The following is a 12,204-nucleotide window of genomic DNA, read 5'->3' as shown; positions in this document are numbered from 1 at the left end:
TTATCAATTAAAAAAGAAATTATATGAAAATATTCAGTTGTCAACGAGTTATCCATATTATTTTATTTTTGGTTATTCATATTCCCATGAAGTCATTTTTGTTAGATGAAACGCCCAAAACGGACAACTAAATATAGAATGTAGAATATAAACAAATTGGGTCGGTACTATTATTATGTACTCGTTGTATTGTCTATTACATTTACAAATTTTCTTATTTACTATATAAAATTAAATTAAATATGAAAACACATATTTTAAAAAGATTTACATTCAATAATTATTGTTTGTTTTAAATGTTCAGTTGTAAATCTTCGTCTATTTGGTGTTAATACTAATGTTTTTTAATATTTAAGTAGGTACCTTTACTCCGTAGTCTGTATAACCATATTAAAATCTTAACTATAAATAAGTCACTTATTATAAGTGATAACTTAAAAATACAATACAGATAATCAAACTTATTTCAGATTCGGTTAGATAATAAAATATATATTTTTCAGTATTTTGCATCAAAAACCGATAAATACGTGCTTAAAAACAGAAAAAACACAAATAATGCACTTATAAGTAAAAAATAGTATAGTATGCAATTATATTCAAAATAAAATTTTGATTTTTGAATATAGATATCATGAAACACATTTCTATATAAAAATGGAAGATATTGGACAACATAAAAAAATATGCAAAATCATAAACATCCTAACTATAGACTATAATTATTACTAATTGCCGCCCATAGCCCGTGTCATCTTTCTTACTCCTTTAAAACACAGCTATATAATTTTTTGAATTTTTGTCTATTGTTAAAATCAAGTACCTAATAAGTATGATCAATATCAATTGATATATTATTTATACATGTTTGTGATACAGTTTTTATCATTTTAGATATGGTAGATTTTTTTATAATTATATGTTTAAAGATAATAAGGTAGGTAGTAGGTACACACAAGTACACAACCTTTATAAGTATAAAGATAGTAATATTTAAATATAGTAATTTTGAATATTATTATTATTATGTTGTTTATTATGTGTTATCGTCATACGTTGTACACGACGACATTTTTTACAATATAATCTATTTTTTTTATTTTTAATATTATCTTGTGTACGTTTTTTTACGTATTTTCATGTCGCATCCCCCCATAAGACATTTCTAAATACACTCCTGATATATATATATCAACAAGTAAACTAATAACTAATAACAATTAAAAGCTCAACTCAGGCCTCAGGGGATTGGGATATGGATTTATATAAAAACTGGATCAGTTCCTAGATCTTTTTCTATTATATTATACATTTTTTTATTTATAGAATTTTATTTTTCTTGTCAAAATGCTTATATTATTTGAGTATTTGAGCTAATTTTATTATCAAGTAAAGTTTAATGCACTTATTTTCAGAAAAATGGATTAATTTAATTAAAAACTAAGATTAATTTACATTTTATTAGTTGATGTAGAATAATATAATATATTTATATTTTATTAAATTTATTAGAAAGTAAAGTGTAATGCACTTATTTTGGGAAAAACGGACACATTTGGATATTTTGTCCTAGATTCTTGTCTGCGTGTGTCGAAACTGTCGACCGACGTTTCGAATCGACCACGGTGGTCGGTGACAATAGCGACCGATTAGTTATTTTATATTTTTTAGCAGTCTAGTCTGTTGCGCCATTCGCCGAGTTGGGCGCGCAGAATTAATATACATAATATAGATGTATTATACGGTTGTTGTTTTTTTTCATTTCTTTTAAAATTTCACATCCTGACAAAATCGAATGATGAAGGTAACCACTCTCCCATCATAATATTTATTTTTCACAGAAACGACATTATTTAATTTGGTGAATAACAAAAACATTTTAAAATGGAGCAAACGAAATACGGTGAAATTAATAAATAATAGTATAAATTCAGTAGTACAATTCAGTAGCTTTAATCACGGATTTAAGAATTTCCTCCACAAGAGTTTAAAGAATTGCCTCCATAAGAGAGTTTATTTATTACCATCATATTCGTCGATAGTAACTAAACGATTTATAACCATGATAACGTCATGATAACGTTAGTTATTAACTTGTTTACTTGTCGCTATTTCACCGAAAATCTGACGATAGAATAGACTTTTGTCATTCTACTACACCAGTCTCTTTTTACGTCTTAATGATTACACGTTTTTACGGCAATACGACTAGTTTGTAATAAATAAGATCGCTATTATTTTACATACATAAATTACGCATATTAGAATATATATGTTAGATTTTGTTGCATATTGTAAAACCAACGGGTCGAGACTTAGATAACGGCGTACGACGATCATAGAACGTATCTTGTTAAGTAAGTACCACGAGACATTAGAATTGTTTAAGGGTCTATGGTCTGCAGTCTGAGATTATATAGTATGATATGACTGTAATTATGAATTGAACTGAGATTTTAAAATGTTGATGTGCACAGTCTCTCATAACTTGAGTTTTTAAGTTATTTTTATTTGTGATGTGGTATAAACGACGTCAACAAAGTTTTTATTCAAATAGATCATTATAGCATAGAAAATATACTTATTATCAAATAATAGATGTACATGTTTTCATTTACTTTTCTTCGATACTAAGACAATTATTATACATTTGTATCAAGTCAATGTATGTCTTATCAGTTTCTAATCCAACAATAAAAATTGAATACTGTGTTCAAGTACATCAAACATGAATTCAGAAAACGTAGTAAATAATGTATACTCGCAGTTGGAACAACATCATAGATAATTGGTTATACACTATTTGAGGTAATTCAGGTGTGAATAGAAAAGAAAGCAATAAACAGCCTAGTAATCTAAAACGAAAAATCCTCAAAAAAAAAAAAATATTATTTTATTGATTGATTTAACAAAAAGATGCAAAAAGACTTCTAAATTATGTACTATTTTATGTCTCTTAAAAGATTTTGCTTTAATTATGTTTTAAATTTAAATGCATAATAAATTGCTCGTTATTATTTGACAATTATAATATTAATTATTTACCAACAAATACAATGTTTAATGTTTTATAAATTTAAGACACTATTGTTTGTAGATAAATTCTTTTACTCATGTATTCATCATTAATTCATAGCCTTATAGCATAGGTTGTAAAGTATTTAATTGATTTTACTTTTTAGTTTATGCCATATTGCCAAGTTAAAGGCACATATTTTTTTTGTGAAGATAATGCTTTACGTATTTACTCTTATAATTTTAATTCTGAAATAGCATTGATATTTAATATTAAAAAAAAAATAGGTTATAACTAGTATTTGGGACTTACAGCACAAAAAACATTAAAATATGTACCAATAAACTTAAAAATATAAAAAAAAAGATAGATAATTAAACATTTTCAGTTTAATTTTATAATTTAGGAAACATGATCAATTATTTTTAAATTTTTTGTTTTAATTTTAAGTTTTATATTATAATATAAAATATATTAATTATTATTGTATGCAGTATTATACTTTTTTACAATACAACAGTAAAACTATAGATTACATAAAAAATATGTATAAACTTATTTTTTTAAATGTATTTATGTATAATATAATATAATCACTGTTATGGTCTCGTTATTAAAATATAGAAACTTATTTTTAATAAAAGAAATAACAAATAAACCGAGAAATAAACTGTTCAAAACTTCTTTATACTATATAATAAAAACAAACTTTCAACTACATACAACTGTAAATAATAGCATTCTTAATTCAGTTAATTGTCTTATCTAATGTTGAGTTTCTTTTACACTAAGTTCTTCACCATTACCCATTTTATTAATAATATTAAGAAGATGATACAAATATTATATGTGTTATTAGCTTTAATATTACAAAGAATTGACCTATTATCTAATTTATATAAAAGAAAATAATTGTAATTTCTCATTAGCTTTTTATAATATTTTAATTTTGAAGTCATTTAATATTTTACATACTCATAACTCATTTTTAAATCAGATTCTTTTTCTGGTAAATGAGAGCTATTATAATAAGAATTTGATATATATTTGCTCAAAATGTGGTGGTGTAATACTGTAATAATCATGTTAAATCTATCCAAGTTTTACATTTTTACTTGTATTACATTTTTTTAAAAATAAAATCTTATACATTTTTCCAAGTATCAATTGCCTCACTCAAAGGTGCAAGAATTTTTTCTATTTTAGTAAATGAGCCGAATATGGTTTAAAAAATTGTTAACTATTATCAATAATGCCCTTGTTTTAAAATGAAAAATGAATATAATGTAATAAAAATAATGTTAGGTAACACAATAGTTTTATTGTACAATAAACAATGCATTTGAGGTGGAAAATAATACTATCTATTACTGTTTTTTCATCTTGTACTATTGATAAAATAGTTAATAATATTATTTTAATAATTTACAGTCGTTGCCAAATAAATTAAAAAAGTGGCGGCGGCGCTTCTCAGTAAGTGTAGGCCAAACTAATCACGGTGGGTTATTATTATTTTATTTTTATTATTATTATTATTAATTAATACGATTTTTATTTTTTATTATAAAATAATAATTAATTATTATCAGAATATTTGATTTTAAATTCATAAAGTAAAATCAGTTTTAAAATGTATTACAACTATTGTTGATAATAATAATATATAAATACTGAGAACCCTTGGTTTTTCATTAGTGTGGCGCCGCCGCCACCGTCTCAATTTATCTGACAACGACTGTAAAATAATTATATTTCTGTATGAATACTGTATAAATGATATATTGTATATTATTTTTATTTTAAACAATTTAAATTTAATACTTTATTATTTTTACTATTAGTAATGTGTTTAGTTATAACAAGTATAAAACAATTAAATTATGTATTAATTAATTTTTATAATTTTAGTTTGTGGACAAGTACATAATACTTATAAAATATGGCTAACAGCAGAGGTTTTTCAAGTACACAATTTTATCTAACTGACAAAGTCATAAATGATTATGTGGATCTAATTAATGAACGTTATCCACATGTATATGTATTTAACACATTCTTTTATTGTAATCTTAGTGTAAGAGGGTATGATTATGTTAGACGATGGTTTCGAAAATATGATTTATTATCGAAGAAAAAACTTATGATTCCTATACATATACAAATTAGTAGTCACTGGGTCTTGGTGTGTGTGAACTTTGAGACAAAAGAAATTCAATATTATGATAGTCTTGGAGGGCATAATTTTGAAGCTCAACATATTATATTCAACTATTTGAATAATAAGTATATAGATCAAATAGGATCACCATTATGTGCAAAAGATTGGAGACTAATTACTGTAGAAAATATCCCTCATCAAGAGAATGGCTATGATTGTGGAGTTTTTGTATGTACCTTTGCTGAATATTTAGCAAGGGGGGCAGTGTTCAACTTCACTCAAAAAAACATGAAATCATTTAGACAATTGATTGCATATGAGCTAACGGTAAAAAGGTTAGTGGATGTAGATGTTGATGCAAAAGATATTGATTCGTTCATTATGAATGTTATAAACTCATGATAAAAAAATCAATGTTTATATCCAATGATATTTACTGACAGTTAATATAATTAAAATTGTTTTCACACTCTAAATGATTAATATATTTTTTTGGAAATATTGAGTATGATACTATATAGTTGTACTCAGTAAATATTCAGTTTTGGTACATGCAATTATTATAAGTTAAAACCGTTCTTTTGACAAGAGATATCAAACATACTATAAAATACCATTCTAAATTACAATTAAATAAAACACTACACATAATCGGATCCAATGATTATTTTTTTTTAAATTGATAGGAAAAGCTGTTTTTGTTTAAAATATATCAGTTTATTTTGTCCAACGTTGAACAGAGGAATAAGTTTGCTTTCAGTGAAGTTAAAATTAAAGATGTGTCAAAAGCATATATAGTGTTTGGAATAAATGCTGTTATTAGTTCCATGTAATTGTTTATTACATAACATTTAGATAAAAGCGTCTTCCACTAACGATATTAACTAGAAAAACTAGCCTGTCACTGTCACGAATCAAATTTTTCATCAATGGTCATCATAACAGTAAGAATAATTGACATGTTTTTTGAATATGGAATTCATTTATTCAAATACATATTATTATTATGATTCAATTTCTTTATTAAACTTGTTTCAGATGTTCTAGGCATTTCATTCTTCTAAATATTATGAAGTCAACACATGCAGGACAATAAGTTTATTCTGAGAACTCATGGTTACTAGTCATGGGATGGTGCCAGTACCACAGACCAATTTTCATGTTGTGGAGACAGTACAGCTAGGAAAATAGGAAATTTTAATTCACTTTCTTTTTTATTTGTTATGGTATGTTGTGTTTTCATATCATCAATTTTTATAAAAAACCTTCCTATAGCTGTGAAAAGAATTTTAAAAAAAAATTTATATTTTACTGACAAAATTTCATGACTGATTTCTGTTTATAAAATACTGCACTAACAAGTAGTAAAGAATAAAAAAAACTGCTCTACAGGCCGCAGGGGATGCCATGGCCTACCCTGAATTTTCCCTAAGCACTTAGCCTAATAATAAAGTAGATAATGAGATTAGAAACAGAAACAGATAAACAAGTGAAAAAACACACAATTTGTCTCTGATAGTCAACCCCCAAAAGATTACAGAATTATCATTAAATTATAAGCATTTTTAAATGTTAGTCAAATATGATAATTATACTATTTAAATGTAGTTAACTTGTAAATAACAACTTATAACTATTTTTGGAGGATTCTGTGCTTGGTAAAAAATATATAGTTTTATAACTATCGTGTCTTATTTGCAGGGTACAAAACTTTTCAATCTCAGTGTAATAAAAAATATGTGGGAAACTGTTGTGAAAAAAAGATTTGAATATTTGTGATGCATAATTATTCCTTCTGCTGTGATATTAACTTTGAATTTAGCTATTGTATTAGATTAGTACTTAGTTTATTTATTCATTTACAAACAATTAATGTAAAATAAATATTCCTAGATACACTTAAAACAAAATTGTTCAATATAAATACCAATTAAAATTCATGTAGACCAATATGCTTATATTCAACATTAACATCGTATTTTATTTCACCTTCACTATTGAACTCGTTCCAAATGTTCCAGGAATTTTAAACTTTTAAACTCGAAGTCGAAATATGCAGGGTAATTACTTTATTCTAAGAACTTATGGTTACCATTCATGGAATTTTGCTGGTGTGATGGACCAATTTTTATGTTGTGGACTTTATTGTATTGTTTTTAATTGTAAATAATATACTATGTGTTATATAATTTTTATGAAATATTAAGTATTTATCTCCGGAATCCAGATTAAATATTATAATATGTAATGAATAGTTATTTTTATTGTGTAATTATTATTTTAAATATATTTTAACAAGGAAATAATATTTATGTATAATTGATTATGTAATTTGTTAAGTACTTTGTAAATTAAATAGCATAAAAAAATAAAATCAATTGAGTATATTACAATTTTATCAAATAAATAACCCTTGTTCGTGTATTTAAAATGTCATTCTTCAAATTGGTGGTTTAATTGTATTTATAAGAAATTAAATTAAAATTGTGGAAAGGAATATAGAAAAATGTATGGTTTCTGCTATTTCTAGAACAGTAAGAAGGAACACACAATTTTATGTTTGATAAAATATCAAAAACATCCATTAGGTACAAACCGTTTGAAATAGAAAAAATGAAATTGGCACTAGCGTGAGAACGACAAGATTATAATATCATAGGTTAGGTTATAGGCTATAGATATATAATAATATTTAAATGTGATCAAATGAGTGAATATCTTATTGCAGATGATCAATTTTTAAAATTTTTGCATTAAATTTTAAAGCCAGAAAACTAAATAAATAGAACAAAAGAATTAGATACATCATAAATTCATAAGTATTCAATTTTATAAAATAGTACTTACATCTTTCAGCGACGAGTTAAAGTAATAGGTAATAAATGATAATAATAACTTGTTAAAACTTCAAAAATAATACTTTTAAAAATGAATGTTAAAACTTTTATTATTATTGTTATACCTTATGAAACAAATATGAATAAACCTTTCTTAAAATCTGAAATACCTGGTTATTAAAATTTTATTCCAGGTAAATTTGTTAATGAATATCAATTTTAATGCAACAAATAAAAATAACAAAAGTTATGTCAAAGTTTGTAAGAAAGTTTTAAATTTTACTTTAAACTTATTTGTGACTTATGTCCTATCTCTTATAGTTATAATAAATTTAAGAATTAAAATATTGCTCTATCACTCTTTACTTCACTTCACTATTGTTCTGTGCTATTATACCACAGAAATTATACATGATTTAAGATAATATTGGTTAGACGACGAAATTTGATAACATGATCTAAGGTCAAACAGAATCTTGGTTGTAATATGTTTATTAATAATATGTTAAATATACCTTTCTTTTTCTTGGAATGGTACAACTATAAGACATCACTGAGATTGAATAACTACAATTAGAATTGATAAACATTGATTGATCACTTCTTTCTATAATTATCTACATAATCTATATAATCACCTTCATACCACCTAGCTAGCTATTTAATTAACAAGTTTCATTTACATTTACATATTATATGTTTCTTAGTAAATAACACTTAATACAGTACCATTTCTGAAGTTGATAAATCGATCAATACATTTTGCTCTATTGTAATACTAATTGTAGGAATAGCTCCTTCTTGAAGTTTTGGTATTTTATAACATATCTAAAAATAATTAAAATTATAGCTATGCATAGCTTAATTAATATAAATTTAATAGATTATTTTTAACGAATGATACATAATCGGTTAATCAATTGAAATAATGCAACTCTAGGCAGGGCAGGCGGCATAGTTATGTAAAATTGATATGCCAGAGGTATTATCATCTATACACCAAATAAGAAAACCATAAAATAGTTTTTATCCTTACGCTAAATGTTAGCAGTGTTAGCATTATAGGCAACCAAAATTAATACGGGTGCATTTTGTTCTGACGACGAAGTGCACGGGCCACGGGGACAGCTAGTACTATTATAAAAAGATGAAGAATGAAAGATATTATATTTTTATATAGGTATATTTTTTATGATTCAATATTTTTTTAAATTATAGATACCGACCGTTTTTAAGGAGTTCAATATAGGCAATTTCTATGTGTATTCATACGGGTCGTGTAAATGTGTGCGTAGCAAGCACCGAATTAGCTCAGTGGTAATTTTTTAATTTTCATAATGAAAATACCTATTATATAAAATTTAAAATTTTTAAAAATTTTTCTTTTTACCATGTACTTTTTTTCCAAAGTTAAAACTTATCCATCGTGCGGTTGATAATATATTTTCACCGAATTGTATTTTTTAACTTAAACTGTCAATATGTTTAACTTTTGGCATATTTAAATACTATATAAAATAAATGTAGAAAAATACAACTAAACTACAATTGACGAATGCCAACTGACAAATAATTTTGAATTTACGCATTCAGGAGTCAGGAACTCAGGACATCCAGGATAATCTATAGATAGGTAGTATGGGTACTTTCATAAACGTAAAATTAACTTGCCATACCAGATCATAGAGTAATATTACTCTATGTAGATGTACCAAATACAAGTTGTTGACGCCGATACCGATCCTACAATTGTTGGCGGTTATCGGCAACGACTTGCGTATGTGTTACGACAGGAGTGGATGGGTTACCCAAATATATATATAATATAATAGCACGTCTAATTGCAATACGGGTGCATATAACACCACATACAGGTATATTAAACAGAAGCGCGTATAATGTATAAACCTGGAATGTAAAAATCTGGACAGTATAAATCTGGAATAACAAATTTTAAAATCCGTAAAAATCTGGATGGTACAAAACTGGACCGTTAGAATCTGGGCGGTACAAAACTGGACCGTAAAAATATGGACGGTTCAATTCTAGAATTTAAAATTTTTAAATCCGTAAAAATCTGGACGGTACAAAACCAGACCGTTAAAACCTGGACGGTACAAATCTGGACGCGCGTTTATTCGTTATTTTAAGGGGTAGGAGTAGGCCATAAATATTACTAAAATACTATTTCTATTTTAAATGCTTCTTAAACTGCCTTACGACACTCCTAAATGAATTATAAACAATAGGTAATTTTACTTATCAAAAATTATAAAAATGTTTAAACATAGACAAAGCACATACTTCACCATAAAACTTTTTTCGTGAGTCAAAAAGTTTGAAACATTTAATACAAAGTTCCTGATAAGTTGTTTTTATAACAATTTGAACATATTAAAGAATAAAGATAGATAGACATGCATATTTTTAAATAAATGCCATTAACATAAATCAGTGAAATAGAATGTGAGAGATAGAGTCACCATCGAAACTTTAAATTGAAAATTGTTATTGCCCCTCCTCACCTCTCTCTAATATATCTGATCAGCCTGCACTTTTGATGTATTGATTTTACAATGATATGTGTTTTTTTTGTGTCTGTGTACAAATTAAATTTAATAAATAGTCGAAATAATACTTTGATTTTCAACTTCGATGTCTTATTTGACATGTCTAAATTTTATTGGCATAATAATTATTTGGGAAGTCAGAATACATTGCTGCATTGATAAACCTATTGGCAGGGTATATATACACACAATGAGTTTTAGGAGATACCAGCACTCTTTAATTTAATTTTCATCGATCTTTAAAAATGTATTTAGATAATTGTTTTATATTAAAAATTTTTTTTTTAAGTTCTGCTATCATTTATGACAAATATAGTAACTACTACCTATTCATGATAAAACTTATTAAAACATGGTATACATGGTATATAACAATTATTATAATATACTATACTGCAATAAGTGTAATAGTAAAAACAAAACCAGTAAAATAATAGTGGTAAATGTTCATCCTTTTTGGACAATATAACGGTGATGCCGTGATGGGTAAAGCACTCAAGTAGGCTACATTTACAATGAGCTCACTTGGTTCACAATCATTTATTTTAAGGTATCCATTTAACTAAAATTTTTGTATTTTTGAAATATTTTTTAAAAATTATTCAAAAATTCAGTAGAGTACGTATTAATTAATTTAGATAAAAGTAATAATTAAGTACTACAATATTATGTACAATTATATTTGTGACATAGTTACTTCGCTAATTAATATCTAATACATTAATTTTCAATTAGGGTATTTTATTTTTTTGGCAGGCGAGTTTAATAAATTATGCAGTAGCAAATTATATACATTTTAGGTATTGGATTTTACTACATATTCACAATTAACCATGTTCATTCTATTTTGTTAATTTGTACATCTTCAAATAATGTGGTTTGAAAAATACTAATTATCATAATGTCCAGTTAGATATCATTTTTAAAATTTAGTCTGAATTATACATTCAAGTTTTTACTGTCAAATGAGTTATGTGTTATTTTTTATTTTTATTTGTTATTTAAAATACCAATAATTATACATTATATAATTGATATCTAAGAGAAAATTCTATGTGAATATTAAAATATTTACAAACTATAATAAATTAATAAATAATAATGTAGGTACTTTAATTGTTATGGATTATTAATTACAAAAATTTTCAATTCATTAATTAATTTAATTCTCATACTTTAACCAGGGGTGTTCACATAGGTTATACTACATATATACATCATACAATCACAAAATATTTTTACAAAATTATAGGTATAATGTAGTAGGTATTTTAGTACTTGACGGCTTAGTAATTTAGTAAAATTTTAAAAATATGTATGGGAACCCTGCATATAACTGTATTTGACACTCTAACAAAAAGGAATTGTCTACCAGAATGTTTTCTAGAACTTGTAGTGTAAACTTTTTATAACAATACATCACTTGTTTTGTATTTTAAACATAATCTCTCATCAACTTAATCCAATAATAGCAACGTGTTGCAATGAAACTTTTTTTATAATTTATTATCTATTACATTTACTTTGTTTAAATATAAATTAATAATAGGACTTAGAAGTATATAAATATAAGTATATGTATATTGTATATTGTATACTCTATATAATATATATAAATATATC

At 25.2% G+C, this 12,204-nt stretch overlaps 1 protein-coding gene across 2 annotated transcripts; it reads left to right on the top strand.

Annotated features, from left to right (window-relative positions):
• Positions 1-2,086: 2,086 nt before the first annotated feature.
• LOC132927085 (sentrin-specific protease 1-like) lies at positions 2,087-7,561 on the top strand. 2 transcript variants are annotated; one of them, XM_060991540.1, is made up of 4 exons: positions 2,087-2,357; positions 4,925-6,118; positions 6,213-6,400; positions 7,196-7,561. In XM_060991540.1, the coding sequence occupies exon 2, from the start codon at positions 4,956-4,958 to the stop codon at positions 5,574-5,576; it is 621 nt and encodes a 206-aa protein (XP_060847523.1). In that variant the 5' UTR covers positions 2,087-2,357; positions 4,925-4,955; the 3' UTR covers positions 5,577-6,118; positions 6,213-6,400; positions 7,196-7,561. The 2 variants fall into 2 exon arrangements, with proteins under 2 accessions (XP_060847523.1, XP_060847522.1); XM_060991539.1 differs by having other exon boundaries at positions 6,876-7,561.
• The last annotated feature ends 4,643 nt before the right edge of the window (positions 7,562-12,204 follow it).

The sequence above is a fragment of the Rhopalosiphum padi genome, chromosome 3 (assembly GCF_020882245.1).
Source record: "Rhopalosiphum padi isolate XX-2018 chromosome 3, ASM2088224v1, whole genome shotgun sequence".
NCBI classification, from domain to species: domain Eukaryota; kingdom Metazoa; phylum Arthropoda; class Insecta; order Hemiptera; family Aphididae; genus Rhopalosiphum; species Rhopalosiphum padi.
The sequence above is the reverse complement of the archived record's forward strand: the minus strand, read 5'-3'. Positions and strand labels throughout refer to the sequence as shown.